We start from the raw sequence: 15,931 nt of genomic DNA on the forward strand, positions 1-15,931 counted from the left end.
CAAATTTTCCCCCTGTCGTGAGAGACACAAGGTAAAATTGACAGTGTTAATTGGAGGCCAAATAGCTCTCAAGGGCTGACCCATAGAGCCTTTAACTTCTGGGAATAGTAACAAGAGAGACTGGCAGGCCTTATTGCCCCAGGCTGTGGGGTCTTGGAAGAGAGCTACTATGCAGTTCATATTCTGTTGGTCAGAGGACCATCCAAGTGGAAAGCGGATGACTTGAGTCTCTAGTCTGCCTGTTGTACAAGCGTAACAATTGCTTTTACTTAAGGTGTGAATGGAATATTTAATCCATTTCAGCCAGGCATTTATATCTTGGTACCCAGTTTTTATGGCTAAAGTTTGTTTTAAATCCTTGACTTTTATTACAACAACCTTGATTTTGTCATTGGGCAAGAAATGGGAGATGGTTTGATTGGATGGGCTTGGGGAAGGGGTAACAATAGAGGATAGAGGGGAAGAAACAAAGCGCTTTTCAAAGAAGCCTATAGAGTCCTTTCTAACGACATTTTCTCCTAGACCATAGAAGCGCCTAAGGTGGGGTTAGAGTTACTAGAGGTAGGGATAGTAATAGAGACGAATAGCGGGTTGCACTGGTGGGTTTGACAGTTGTGGGCAGTGGGGGTGACTCCTTTGGTGAAATGGAGGTAAGGCTTTAGGGTGGCGCAATCATCTGAGGATGTCTAACCTTGATTTTTGGTGATCTAAACAACATATGCCCATTGAGAATGTAAACTGGGGAGACAGTGCTGATCCCCCCACCATAGGCAGGATAAGGGGGCAGTAGCGGCTTCCCTGGAGGGGCAGAGGTATTTTTCTGATGCTATTTCTCTTTGGCATTGAAGGTTCCTGCAGGGTATAACAAAACAAGCATTAAAAGTCATAGTTTGGGGTGAGCTTGACTTAGTTACATTAATAGTAAAATGAGGGGAGGTGGTTAAGGGAAAGAGAAGAGGAAAAAAAAAAAAAAGAGACAGACTGATTAGACTTTTCTTTTTAACATGACTTTGGTGGGAGTTGGCCCTGGGACAACAGTCTATGGCTTTGAAGAGGGCAATGCTTTCTTGACTTGGGTTTAATGGGTCTACCCTTTTTCAGCAGTTGGGATTACTGTTTCAGTTGTTAAGAGCAGCAGGTAAGGTCCTTCCCAGATGGGCTCAAGCTTTCCCTCTTTCCAACTTCTGATAAGGATGTGATCTCTGGGTTGGTGTCGGTGAACTGGGAATTTGAGGGGTGGAGTTTGTGCTAGGAGGCTTTGAGTCTTCAGGGAGTAAAGGGTGAAAGACAGACTAAATACATAGTTTCTAAGAAACTGATCCTTTGTCTCAAATGTTGGGAGGTCAGTAGTGGAATTTAAATAAGGCAACCTATAAAACATTTTATAAGAGGATAAGCCAATATCTTTCTAATGAGCAGTTCAGACTCTTAACAGGGTAGTGGGAAGACATTTAGTCCATGGTAACCGAGTTTCTAGAATTAATTTGGTTTGGTGGTTTTTTATTTTTTAATTAAGTTTAGAAAAGTTTCTTTAGTGATAAAAATAATCAAATCCCTTTTCACAATGGAAAGTTCTACATGATCTTAAGAACTAAAATATCATGATTTGAAAAACAATATGGAAAGTTATTTGCAGTACAAACTCTATCACATTTACTTAAAAAGCAGCCGAAGTTGCTTTTTTCTAGGTATACAGGCAACATTCCACACCATTCAATACTCCCTCCCTTTTGTGAATCACTTTCTTCTGGTGGCTTTCAGAATACTAGTCTCCTGATTTTTCTTCTGGGTCACTAGTGGGTCCTTCTCAGTCTTTTGCTGGTTCTTCTTCTTTTTGTCTACTTCTTAATGATGGCATATCTTAGGTCTCTGTCTTTCGCTGCCTTCTCTTCTCTAGCTGTACTGGGTGATCTTATCCAAAGTCATGCTTATTCCCTAATGACTCCCGGATTTATTTTTCCAGTTCCAAATTGTACCCTGAAATCCAGAGTTAGATATCTAAATTGCCTACACAGCATTTCCAACCTAACATAGCCAAAACAAAACTCGATTCTACATTCCTCCAAACCTGTTGCTTCTCCAGTACGCCTCATCTCTGAATTTCAGAATTCATCCAGTTGACAGGTAAAAAACCTGAGTCATCCTTTACTCCTCTCCTTCTTCCTCCTTATATCCAAGCTATTAGCAGACATTATCTTCTCTACTTACAAAATAGAATCTGAATCTAACCTCTAACTTCTCCTACCCTAACATCTATCACACTAGTCCAAAACTGTTACCTAGAACACTATAATAACCTAACTGGTCTTTGCTTTCCTCTTTAATCTTTTTCAGTCTAACTTTCACACTGTAGCTCTATATTTCATAAAGGTAAATCAAATTATGTCATCCTCTTCTTAATCTAATTGCTTCCCATTTACATATCTATGCCAGACTATAAGGACCTGGCTTTCTTCCTTATGTCACTTCTTACTATTCTTCTCTCTTAATCACTATGCTATAACCTCACTGACCTCTTGTTATTCCTTAAACATGCCAAGTAAGTTACATTTTAGGGCCTTTTCACTTGCTTTTACCTTTGTCCAGAATGCTCTTTCCCCAAATATTTATATGGCTCATATGCTTACCTCATTGGGGCCTCTGCATATGTCATCTCTTCAAACAGCCTTCCCCAAGCCATCTTATCTAAAGTAACCCTCTCCACATTCTGTCCCAGTGGGATTCATCCTTGGATGCAAAGATGATTCAACATATACAAATCAGTAAATGTGATATATCATGTTAACAGAATGAAAGACAAAAGCCATATCATAATCTCAAAAGATACAGGAAAAAACATTTGACAAAATTCAACACATTCTATCCCTATTCCCTGCCTTTTCTTTATAGCAGTTAATATGTTATATTTGCTTATATTGTTATTGTTTGTCTTCTCCATTGGAATGTAAACTCCATTAAAACAGGTACTTTGAGCTGGGTGCAGTGGCTCACACCTGTAATCCCAACACTTTGGGAGGCTGAGGCGGGTGGATCACTTCAGGTCAAGAGTTTGAGACCAGCTTGGCCAACATGACAAAACCCTGTCTCTACTAAAAATACAAAAATTAGTTGGGCGTGGTGGCAGGTGCCTATAATCCTTGTGAAAATAAATAGTTTAAATACTAGCTCCATTTCTTTCCCCGAACAGAGCTCAGGTTTACTGTCTTTTCATTATCTTTCCAGTAGTTTAACATGAGACTTAGAGGGCTATCAGAGGGAATCCTATTATCTGCTTTGCTCTTTGTAGTTTTTGTTTTACTAGGGTTATTTCCCATCCTGGAAGTTTTAGATGTGTCCCTGAGTTTCCTGAGTGTGTGGGGCTCAACCTCTCTTACTAGAGATTTCTTGCACCCTTTCCCTGGAGGCTTAACCCCCCTCCCCACTGGAGGTTTCTGGTACTCCTTTACTTTACTCCACATTCACTTTGCACTTAATTGTGCATCTCATTCACACACTTCCAACCTCCAGGATGTCCCGACTACCAAGGAAGTACTTCAGTGCCCCTGTGGCTTTTCTTACCTTGGTCTATGCACAGAATTACTTGGTCGCCATGTAGGCCTTTTCCTCCCATGTTACTGAGAGTCTGGGTATATTCATCACGCTGGGTGGGTCTCAATCCCTCACTCTTGAGGCTGCTGCAATGAGACACGTCTCCTCACAAGAGGTAATTGGAGACCCTTCTCCAGAGGAGAATGGGATCCCGGATGAGCCCCCATTTTGTTAGAAACAAGTGCTCAGTGTCTCAAAGAAAAACCAGCACTTAGAACATCTCTCAGCAAGGCACATTTACTTCTGCAGAAGGGTGCTGCCTGCATCTGTCCCATTGCAAGAGCATACCAAACAAAGGAGAGAAGGATTTTTATCCCTAACACAGCTCCTGTTGCTGTGTCCTCTCCCCATTGGCTGGAGTTGGACTGCACAATCTAACCCATTTGACTAGGACTTAACTTTTCTAAATATGGTAAATGTGCAGTTTGTGAGAGGAAGGGAGGAAGAGACTGTTGCTAAGGCAGGAAGGGTAGTTTACAGAACAAGTCTGGGCATGTCTGGGCATGTAGAGGTTTGCTAATTACAAATTAAGCAAGGGTTGGGAGCTGTGTACAGAGCAAGAAAGACCAAGGGAGCTTTGAAGAGAAATTATTTCTGACATAGTTGTGTTCACCAACCCAGAAGTGCTCCTAACCTTGTCATTTAGGGACTTTATGGAAGTTTTGTTACATAGGCCAATCTCCAGCCCCACTCTGCCTCCCAGTGTCACTGTAGAGTGTCTTGACTGCAAGTTGTCCAGGTTCTTGGTGTTTTGAACAAAGAATTGGACAAACGCCCAGCAAAGCAAAGAAAGAATGAAGCAAAGAAAGAACAAAAGCAGGAATTTATTGAAAATGAAAGTACACTCGACAGTGTGGAAGTGGACCCAAGCAGCGGCTCAAGGGCCTGGATATAGAATCTTCTTGGGTCCAAATACCCTTCAGAGGTTTCCCATTGGCCACTTTATGCTCACCTCATGTGAATGAAGTGGTATCCCACAATCAGTCTGATGGGTTGCCTAAAACCACCAATCAGAGGCTGAAATGGAGTTACAAAGGTCACACTCCTGTGCAAAAATCTGATTGCTTTTTGCAACCAATCAGAGGCTAAGGTGAAGTTACAAAGTAGCAAACGAAGACTCCACCAACAATCAGTTTGATTGATTGCAGACAGCCAATTTCCCATCTGTCAGCAGAAGACATGGGGTTTTGCGAAGGGAGTAGCCTTTTGTTCTTTAGGTGTGGAAAGTTAGGGTTTTCCTTTCAATTTAGTTCTAGGAAGTCAGTGTGAAATGGCCTTATGTTCCCTGCCTCCAGACCCTATTCTCCTGCCTCACCAGGAGGTGGGCATGAGAGTTGGGGGGTATCTGGAAGTTTTAGTCCTCAATCATGTGGTTGGTTTTCTGGTGGCCAGCCTGTAGACTGAAGCTATGTAGTCCTCCCCACTGTGAGTCATCTCATTAGCATACAGAAGACAGTCAATTCCAAGGGCTTTAGGGACTCTGTGCCAGGAACCAGGGACAAAGATCAAATACTTATTTTTCATTATACCACAGATACCTGTTAGGGTTTTGTTATTGTTGTTTCTACAAAACATTCATTTATTCTTGTATTCAAGAGAAGTAATATCTTCAGTCATGATTAGATTTCAGATATGAAAGAATTTTTGCTAGTCTTAGCCCCCAGTCATAAAATAATGTCATGAAAACATTTTTATTCCCTAATGATTATAACTAAGGGAAAAGATCTTAAAGAGTTGATTTTGATAGTACAAGTGTATGCAAATGATTGATGATTTTGCTAATTGTTTTTCCTTGATTTGTGCATTAGCAACTTTTAGTGTGTCATATCAAGAGGAATGCTGGGGAAATAAAATAATGATTATTTATATGGAGTTCTCTGTTTTCTTATTTTGGCAATATTTGAAAGTTAGGACTGATCCTGAGGGAGTTGAATTTTGTAAAGTTAATTACTTTCCTGCTGCCAGTACTGATTTATATCTGTGATATTATATCAGCTAGTCATATGGGAATGAGAAACAAAATTACTTTTCTGCAATTACCAACTCACTAGTAGGGTATTCAGGTGTCCCTGGGTAGCACACAATGTAATAGAGTAGTGGGTAAAACTTTTTTCCAATTTGAACAAAAAGGCCTTGTCAACTTTTTAAAGGTCTCTTGATACATATATAAAAGAAGTCATAAAGAGCACTTGGTATATAGAGAACATAATTTTTTAAATTACTTTTTTAAAGAGAGGTCAAACTTATCTCTAGGGACCTAGACTAGAGTTTATCCTCCTATTTTCTTATAGACCAAGAAGGAAAGAAAGTTACCAGATTTAACCTATCAAAAATTTTGACTATTTATTGGATACCATCCAAGTAATCTTAAAATTAAATGTGTGTGTGTGTGTGTGTGTGTGTGTGTATGTATATACCTACAGTCAACCCTTTGTGTCTGTGAGTTTCACATCCGTGGATTCAGCCAACCTCAGATTGAAAATATCAGGGGAGGAAAATGGATGGTTGCATCTGTATTTAGTATGTACAGACTTTTTTTCTTATTATTCTCTAAGCAATACAGCATAACAACTATTTATATAGCATTTATATTGTATTAGGTATTATAAGTAATCTAGAGATGATTTAAAGAATACAGGAGGAGGCCGGGCACGGTGGCTGACACCTGTAATCCTAGCACTTTGGGAGGCCAAGGTGGATGGATCACGAGGTCAGGAGATCGAAACCATCCAGGCTAACACAGTGAAACCCCGTCTCTACTAAAAATACAAAAATTTAGCCATACGTGGTGGCACCTGCCTGTAGTCCCAGCTACCCAGGAGGCTGAGGCAGGAGAATCGCTTGAACCCAAGAGGCAGAGGTTGCAGTGAGCTGAGATCGTACCACTGCACTCCAGCCTGGGCAACAGAGTGAGAGACTATCTCAAAAGAAAAAAATAACAATACAGGAGGATGTGCATAGGTATGCAAATACTACATCATTTTATATCAAGAACTTGAGCATCCATGGATTTTGATATCCTCGGGGGTCCGGGAACCAATCCCTCTCAGATGCCTAGGGACAACTCTATATTATGTGTCTGTGCTGTATGTGTAACATCTTCTCAAAAGTTACATTGACAGGCTCATTCCTCCTGATCATAATTTCTCAGTTCTTATGATGGGATATGGTTTTTATAGTGATAAGATGTGAAATGTATTAAACTGTGAAAATGTAATCAATGATTGGGGGAGGGATGTGTTTACCATTCTATCACTGGATCAAAATATATGCCTTGAACTAGGGTGAGACATCCATAGCCTGGTCCTCTGTTGCCAATGGCAAGATAGAGTTAGTAAAATATTCTAAGATTCAGAGTGGGGTGGTTCTTTAATTTATTTTGATTTCCATGACTATGTATACGAAGGATAGAGATGCTTTTCAGGAATGCCTAAGTTTCTGACTTTTAGTTGATGTGTTAAATCATACATGCAAGCAATCTGGTATTGGGTAACAGTGTCAAATTTTGATACTTACAGAAGTAGGCAGATGAGTAGTTATTTGGTTTTGTGGTAGCCCAAGATACTGAGTGAGCTGCTAGGATAATTCTTTGGCTACTAAGTTCCATGCCATACTTCAGAGTCCAGGCCCACATTTAGATTTTTTATTTTGAAGGATTAAGCCATGTGGTAGTGGTAGCCATGGGTTACAGTGACAAACCCCTACCTCAATATATTTTATGGCTATGTTTCCAGTGACTTCAATGAGCCTTCTAGCCTTACTAGTACTCATCTAATTACTTTATCTTTTAAAAAAATATTTTAGCCAACATTTAATTCAAAAGAAAGCTTGAAATGTAGCCTACTCGTGGAAAATATTTTATGTAAGTGGAATCACATAGTACCTGTCTTTTTGTGTCTGGCTTATTTCACTTAGCATGATGTTTTCAGGGTTCATCTGTGTTGTCGCATGCTTCATTCATTTTTACAGCTAAAGAAAATTTGTGTGCGTGTGTGTGTGTGTGTGTGTGTGTGTGTGTGTACATACTACATTTTGTTTATGCATTCGTCTGTTGATAGACATTTAGGTTGTTTCCTCTTCTTGGCTATTGTGAATAATGCTGCAACACACTGGGCATTTTGATATGTGGTTTTTGATGTTCTTTGGCATATTTTTAAATAAGGCATTGTTTATATGTTTATTTGCTATAAAATATGAAATCTTTTCATTGTCTTAATAAAAGAGAGAAGCAAAGTCTCTACTTATATGTTAATGAAAAGAAAAATTAAATATAGTGAGACTATGCCATCAAACTTTATCGTGCCTGCTAACCACTTCATCAGTATGAGAATATTTCCCCAGAGAAGGCTGGACGCATCATCAGGCCCCAAACCACCCTGTTTATAAAGCATGGCAGGCAATCATGCTTCCCCCAACCCCAGAAAACTAAAAGAAAAACTTTTGGTTACTCTGTAATCTTTGAAAAGAAAAAATTAGTTTAATAAGGTATTGCTTTATAAGATTTAATCTTAGATGTTCTGAAGAATACTTTTTTTTTAAGAATTAAGTTTTAACTCAGGTAATTTTTACTACACCTTTTATTTTTTCCTCTTCAAAAGTCGTATGTCACTGTTTTTTTGTTTTTGTTTTTGTTTTTGTTTTTGTTTTGAGACAGTCTCTGCTCTGTTGCCCAGGCTGGAGCGCAGTGGCGCCATCTCAGCTCACTGCAACCTCTACCTCCTGGGTTCAAGTGATTCTTCTGCCTCAACCTCCCGAGTAGCTAGGACTACAGGCGCCCACCACCACACCTGGCTAATTGTTTTGTATTTTTAGTAGAGATGGGGATTTACCATGTTGAGTAGGCTGGTCTCGAACTCCCGACTTCGGATGATCCACCTGCCTCAGCCTCCCAAAGTGCTGCGATTACAGGCATGAGACACCGCGCCCAGCCAAGTCACTTCTTATAGATGGTTTCACAGAATATTTCCTTCACTTTTTGCAGACTGTTTAGCTTTCCCAGTATTTTCAATCATAACTCATATTTGGTGGTTCATATGTGAAATATTACAGTTACACAAATATGATTATTTTACCTTGTTACTGTACATCATAGATTGCGTCTTTTCGTTTTTATTTTTTCACTGGTTATTGTCTTTTGATTAATACATAAAGATCTATGCAACTTGGCCTGGTGCAGTGGCTCACGCCTATAATCCCAGCACTTTGGGAGGCCCAAGTGGGCTGATCACTTGAGGTCAGGAGTTCAAGACCAGCCTAGCCAACATGACAAAGAGCCATTTCTACTAAAAATATAAAAATTAGCCAGGTGTGGTAGCAAGCACCTGTTGTCCCAGCAACTTGGAAGGCTGAGGCAGAAGAATCTCTTGAACTCAGGAGGCAGTTACAGTGAGCCAAGATCACACCACTGCACTCCAGCCTGGGCGACAGAGTTAGACTCTGTCTCAAAAGAAAATGAAAAAGGAAGATCTGTGCAACTTGTGTAGTAATTTCATTTATACAGTCTTCAGTCATGGGTTGTCTACAAACTTCATCAATAAACAAATGAGCTTGCCCTTCAGGGTTGCCCTTCTGGGGTCAAATGTGGTGGAGTCTGGGACAGCCACATTCTGGTAACCTGCAGGATGATTTGGGTGTTTTAGCTGGTGGAGGCAGTGACCTCAGACTCTGGACGGTGAACGGGGATCTCGTTGGACACGTCCACTGCAGGGAGATCATCTGTTCTGTGGCTTTCTCCAACCAGCCCGAGGGAGTATCTATCAATGTAATTGCTGGGGGATTAGAAAATGGAATTGTAAGGTAAGAGGAATTTGGATTCTCTTTTATTGATTTCATAAGGACATAGGAGTTTCAGAAATTAATTTTTAATACTAGGCATATTAATATTCAGTATTTAGAGATTTAAACTCACCTTGGGATACAGGCTCTTTAGTTATTCCTGTTTTATTTCTAAATAATAAAGATAGCTTTAGTACAGTTTTGAAGTTTTATGTTAACTATAAAAGATTAACAATATGAAAGTATACAAAGTTAAAAGTTCCCTTATTCCCACATCTACCCCCTGCAAACTTCCTAGAGGGAATTACTGTTAATTATTTGTTACATTTCCTTCCAAATGATTTTTAACAAATAAACAAATATGGAGGACTTTTTAGGGAGAGTAATTTTAGTTTGCATAATTAGATGATTTTTTTCCCTTCTAGGTTATGGAGTACATGGGACTTAAAGCCTGTGAGAGAAATTACATTTCCCAAATCAAATAAGCCCATCATCAGGTAAGATCTTCTCCCCTTTATGCTTGAGAATATAATTTGTGATTGTATTTTTTGTAGAGAGGTATTTAAGCACGCAGACTTAAAGAAATGTGTGATTGAAGTCATCATGAAAAGCCAACCATTTAACACACAGTGTGTTGTCCATGATCCAGCAGCAAGAGAGACCACACTCCTGTGTCTTCATGGATCTTAAAATCTGAGTCAGTGACTCAAAGTCTAATGGAAAGACATGCTTGTAGCATGTCTCTGGAATCATAGAGACTATATTTTTTCCTTTCATATTTGACAAGACCATAATGGTGATTGATAGCTGCAGGGGTGCTTGACAGGATAGATAAATAATCAGTTACTCTTTGCTTAGTTAACAAATTTGACTTTAAATAATTAGAAATAAAGTGATTCAAATTCTACTTTATTAAATTAAATGTATTTTCAGTGTACCAAATTTAAAGTTGAAGGAACCTATATTATTAATGTTACATTTTTTTTCCTTTTCTCTTTCAGGGAAATAATATATAGCCATAAAATACTTATTTATCTTTATAAGGAGAAAATATAGTACTGTTACTTTTTTTTAAGTTTTGTACACCCAAATATTTGTTGTTTATGTAATAAAGCATAAACAAGGAGGCAAAAGAAGATATGCAAAGAAGAACAGAATGTACTGAGCTTTGTGATCCTGATTTTATTCTATATCACCTCATTTACGAGCATCTCAAACTTGTCAGCAGAGTGACTATATTAGAATTACAGTCAAAACCAACGAGTTGTAGGCAGTCATTTAGTTTATGTCTCTCTGCGCCACTGAAGATAACTTCTTTACACTAACCTCAGTGTGATGACCAATATGCGAATACCATTTTAAGAAATATAATATACAAACAGGAATTTTTTTTTTTACAGCCTTACATTTTCTTGTGATGGCCACCATTTGTACACAGCAAACAGTGATGGGACCGTGATTGCCTGGTGTCGGAAGGACCAGCAGCGCTTGAAACAGCCAATGTTCTATTCCTTCCTTAGCAGCTATGCAGCCGGGTGAATGCAAATAAACTTTGCGTTCTCCAAAGCACTTTAACTCCAAACTAGATTTGTTGACTTCACCAGTTTTAGGAGGTTGAACCTAAAGAAATGGATGACTGAACAAACCATCCAAATAATGATAAAGTCTATTCATCTGCACAAAATTCTAAAGATGTACATGATCCTAAGAGGAAAGTTCTGTTCTGTTTTAATGATAATCTGGAAGATTGTGTCAATATGCACTAGCTAACAAGTTTTAAGCCTTGCATGGTATATTAAAATGATATTCTTAAAATTTTTTCCCACCAAGGTATTCCAAAGAAAATATTAAGGTCTCTCCTTTTTCTATGATTCCAAAAGAACCAGTAGAATTTAAATTGGTTAGCTAATTGTTTATATAAAACACACTAAAATTATATTTTAAAAGTTTTCTGCCATGAAATACTCCTCCCACCACACACACATGCTCCAAAAGAGGAAAGAAAAAATGATAATTTTTAGGACTTGATAATTGCTTTATTTGAGAAGCAAATTATTCAGTAGGTGCCTCTGTACCAAATATTTTATGGAGTATCTGAATACTAAAAATAAACTATGAATGAATCTCAAAGTTAGGCAGTTTTTGCCAGTTTCCTTCTTAGCTCAAAGGAGAACCAGAATTTTTTTGACAGCCACAAACAAGAATACAGGTATCTTGGATTTCAGACACATTCTGTTTCTTCATAAAAATTTTACTTAAAATGTGTAACACTAGATATTAAATATCCTTAGTTGAGTCACTAAGGTTTAAACACAGTGGTAAGTCTTAAAGTCTGCTATTTATAGAGCATTGAATCTGTACCAAATTGCAATAGAAAGCCTCCAGTATGCAAGAAGTTTGCATGGGTATTAAGAATACAGCCTAAATAAGCCATTTAATCTAATCTGCAGGAAGAATTTTCTTCCCCAAAACAGAATTAGAAAAGAAAAGGAGACAGCTTACTTTATTTTAAACAGGAGGCAGAATAATTCTTTTAGGAAACCATTTTCATTCTGTTTCTACTAACCTATATCATCTGAGAATTCTAGGAAGAAGAATAAACTCTAGTGTATTCCACAGCAAACTTACATACCATACAGACAGAATTCCTAAATATCTTGGAACCGTCTGTCTCTCCCATATGATGGCTGTCTGTATATTTTTACTTGGGGTGGTGCTTTATTGGCTTTGAAAACACTGTCAAATAAGCTCAGTAATATGTTACCATGGGATAAAAATATGTATCCCTGCCTAAGAATAACTTGTGCATTTGTTATGGAAATTTAATTCATATGGTGTTTACAGTACTACTTTTGTAACTTCCAGACTTTCTAAAACATTCTGCTTAAAAACCATATAAAATATAATTCCGAAGTCTCTGCTGTCAAGATAGATTCGAGAGAAAGCAAGTGGCCATGTATGCTTTAACCTCAAACTGCGTACACATGTAGTGATACCTAGGCTGCATTTAGATCACCATGTGCTCAGGCCAGGTGTTAATCCTGAGGTCCATGGAGGTGCAGAGATGAGATTACTCCTATTCACGTTGAAGTGATTTGCTTTGTTAACAAAAAATTGCAGCTATTGTCTAGCTTTCATTTTTTTACTGAGAACTTTAAATTAGTCCCCTATTAGAATAGGGTTGCTACTCAGTCTTTTTTTAAAAACCGAATTTCATCATTTATCTAAACAGAAAATATGCAAAATAACTGGTCTTGTTAAGAGTGCAATATTATATTTTTATGTACAAATAAAAATTAATTTGGGGGGATTATTTATTCAGCATGAAACCTAATATGTATATGTTTGAAATACTTCATAATGTGCATGTTGTAGCAAACATTTCTGTAAATTATCACAAGCTCTGTTACCTTTATATACACTGCCACTTCAATTTGGAAATAAATTTCATAAAAATAGACTTAAACACCTTTTCTTTAAGCTATTTAAATATTATGAGCAGATCTCAAATCAATGGCTTTTTTTGTAACCCACATAGGTTTTGTCTTTAGCTCCACTATGCGTTTACATCACTAGATAAAGATAACTTTCTTTTCTTTTCTTTTTTTTTGAGATGGAGTTTTGCTCTGTCACCCAGGCTGGAGTGCAGTGGCGCGATCTCAGCTCACTGAGGTTCAAGCGATTCTTCTGCCTTAGCCTCCCGAGTAGCTGGGACTACAGGAGTGTGCCACCAAGCCCGGCTGATTTTTTTTGTATTTTTAGTAGAGACAGGGTTTCACCATGTTAGCCAAGATGGTCGTGATCTCCTGACCTCGTGATCCACCTGCCTTGGCCTCCCAAAGCGCTAGGATTACAGGCGTGAGCCACCATGCCCGGCCTAACTTTCATTTCTTATTGTGGTTTTTGTACTAAAATTTTATGTTTCAACCTTTACTACCCTTAAATGGTGTGGACATTAGTCCCAAGATCAAACCGCTCATTTTAAGGAAAAGACCATCTGCTCACCCCCATCCCCACAGCAGATCTATATTGAGCCCTTGCCAGGTGCCAGTCACTGTACCAAGTGCTGAGGATACTTGCTGCACGAAGCACAGTGGTCCCTGCACTCCTGGAGGTTACAGGCTGGTGGAGAAACCACCATAGATAACACACAACATGTACACTTACAAACCATGGTAAGTGTCAGGTAAAATATAGGGTACTCTGAAAGAATGTAAGAGGAAGGACTTTATTTAGATTGAGGAGATCTAGAAAGCCTCTTGAAAATTTGACATTTTTGGCCAGGCGCGGTGGCTCACGCCTGTAATCCCAGCACTTTGGGAGGGCGAGGTAGGCGGATCACTTGAGGTCAGGAGTTGGAGACCAGCCTGGCCAACATGGTGAAATGCCGTCTCTACTAAAAATACAAAAATTAGCCAGGTGTGGTGGTGTGCGCCTGTAGTCCCAGCTACTTGGGAGGCTGAGGCAGGAGAATTGCTTGAACCTGGGAGGCAGAGGTTGCAGTGACTGAGATTTTGACACTGCACTCCAGCCTGGGCAACAGAGCGAGACTTGGTCTCAAAAAAGAAAAATTGAAATTTTTGTTGAAACCTAATGAATGATTAGAAATCTGGTGAAGATGTGGGCAGATGTGTTCCAGGTAATACATGTCCAGTAACTGGGGCAGGAACATCAGCAAAGGCCCAGGGAAGGAAAGAGCATCCTGTCCATGTCTCAGCTTCTTGGTGGGTGGGGGTAGGGGTGAAAACGGTGGGTGACGTCAACAACAGCAGTCCAAGGACCCGAGTTCTGCCCTTCTTTCTGCCTTGCATCTGTGGTATTTTAAGATTCTCGAGACTACAGCATTCCTGTTTCTAGGTGTCTGTCCCAAAGAGAACTGAGCAGTAGCATTTTGTCAGTGTAAGCCTGCCAGCCCAGATGTCCCCTCTTTACCTGCTAGTCTCAGTTGGACTTGCCCTTTCCACAGTGCTCACTGAATGCCAGTTCTGTGCAAGCCCGAGGCTAGAGGCTGGGTGGGAAGGGAGAGGAGGGGGATTCTTTCCAGCTCAAAAGAGCTCATGCAGGCGGGCACGGTGGCTTACCTCTGTAATCCCAGCACTTAGGGAGGCTGAGGTGGGTGGATTATGAGCTCAGGGGCTCCACCACCAGCCTGGCCAACATTGTGAAACCCCGTCTCTACTAAAAAATACAAAAATTAGGCGGGCATGGTGGCACGCACCTGTAATCCCAGCTACTGGGGAGGCTGAGGCACAAGAATCGCTTGAACCTGGAAGGCGGAGGTTGCAGTGAGCTGAGATTGCGCCACTGCACTCCAGCCTGGGTGACAGAGCAAGACTCAGTCTCCAAAAAAAAAACAAAAAACAAAAAAACCTCATGCCTGGTGACCTGCTTCTCACAATTTTGGATGACTTGTTTATGTTCTGAGGGGAAAAGCAAAAAACAAAACAAAAAAAGAGCTACAAGGCCAACTTTTTTTTTTTTTTTTTTTTTTGGAGACAGTTTTACTTTTTTTCCCAGGCTGGAGTGCAAGGGCGCAATCTCGGTTCACTGCAACCTCCGCCTCCTGGGTTCAAGCGATTCTCTTGCCTCGGCCTCCCCAGTAGCTTGGAATACAGGTGCCCGCCACCATGCCCAACTAATTTTGTATTTTTAGTAGGGAGGAAGTTTCACCATACTGGCCAGGCTGGTCTTGATCTCCTGACCTCAGGTGATCCACCTGCCTCGGCCTCCCAAAGTGCTGGGATTACAGGTGTGAGCCACCGTGCCCGGCAAGGCCAATGTTTATAAAAATGAGTATGGAGGAAACAAACTCAGCAAGTGAACGTTTTTTATCAATAATCGCAGAACAGTGGGGGTTCTCGGATCATCCGTGTTGCAGGCCCTCTTTCTTTGCTGATTACCCTTCAGGTGTCCCCAGTTTGTCCCAAACTGTCTCCCATCTTGGACAGCTATATTATTTTTTCATTGTACTCCTTCTCGAGATAACACTCCATGTACTGTGAAGCCAAAGCACTTTAAAACCTAACGAGCTTAAAACCTTGAACCAGAAAGACCAACTGAAAAGCATTAGCGGTTGCGGGGAGACAGGTAGGAAACAGAAGAACTGCCACTGGAGAGAACAATTTACAATTGAGGTCAAAGGAAGCAAAAGAGCTTTTAAGTTGAGCACAAACTGGTATTGCGGAGTATTGCAAAAGCTTCATGTTGCATGCAGGATTTCCCCCGGGGTCATGTCGTTTTCCACTGCACAATTAAGGCAGCTACATTTGCCAATACCAAACATACACATATATGTACATTGAGTTGAGAAAGAGGTGCCAGCAATACCGTGTGTCATGTGACAACAGAAAACTATATCTTGCCACTTTGGGACACTGGGTTTGGGACACTTGCCACTTTGGGTTGCAACTCAGTTGTTTGAGAGAAATTAAATAATACAGTGTGTCCTTTGAGGCCAAAATGACTAGAAGATCATTTGAGACTAGGCTACAATATTCCTGCTCAAGAGCTGAGCTCGTTCTTCCCCCATGAGCGAAGTTAATGAGAGATGAGTTTGGAAAAGATTGTC

General features: G+C 39.8%; 1 protein-coding gene across 1 annotated transcript in view; it reads left to right on the top strand.

The window, feature by feature from the left end:
- LYST (lysosomal trafficking regulator) overlaps positions 1-12,819 on the top strand; it is a 200,111-nt gene extending 187,292 nt beyond the window's left edge. The window contains exons 51-53 of the mRNA XM_015126904.3: positions 9,228-9,384; positions 9,789-9,860; positions 10,764-12,819. Coding sequence (XP_014982390.3) covers positions 9,228-9,384; positions 9,789-9,860; positions 10,764-10,902 — 368 coding nt within the window. The 3' untranslated portion in view covers positions 10,903-12,819. The remainder of the gene's footprint in view (positions 1-9,227; positions 9,385-9,788; positions 9,861-10,763) is intronic.
- The last annotated feature ends 3,112 nt before the right edge of the window (positions 12,820-15,931 follow it).

Source organism: Macaca mulatta, chromosome 1 (assembly GCF_049350105.2).
Source record: "Macaca mulatta isolate MMU2019108-1 chromosome 1, T2T-MMU8v2.0, whole genome shotgun sequence".
Lineage (NCBI taxonomy): Eukaryota > Metazoa > Chordata > Mammalia > Primates > Cercopithecidae > Macaca > Macaca mulatta.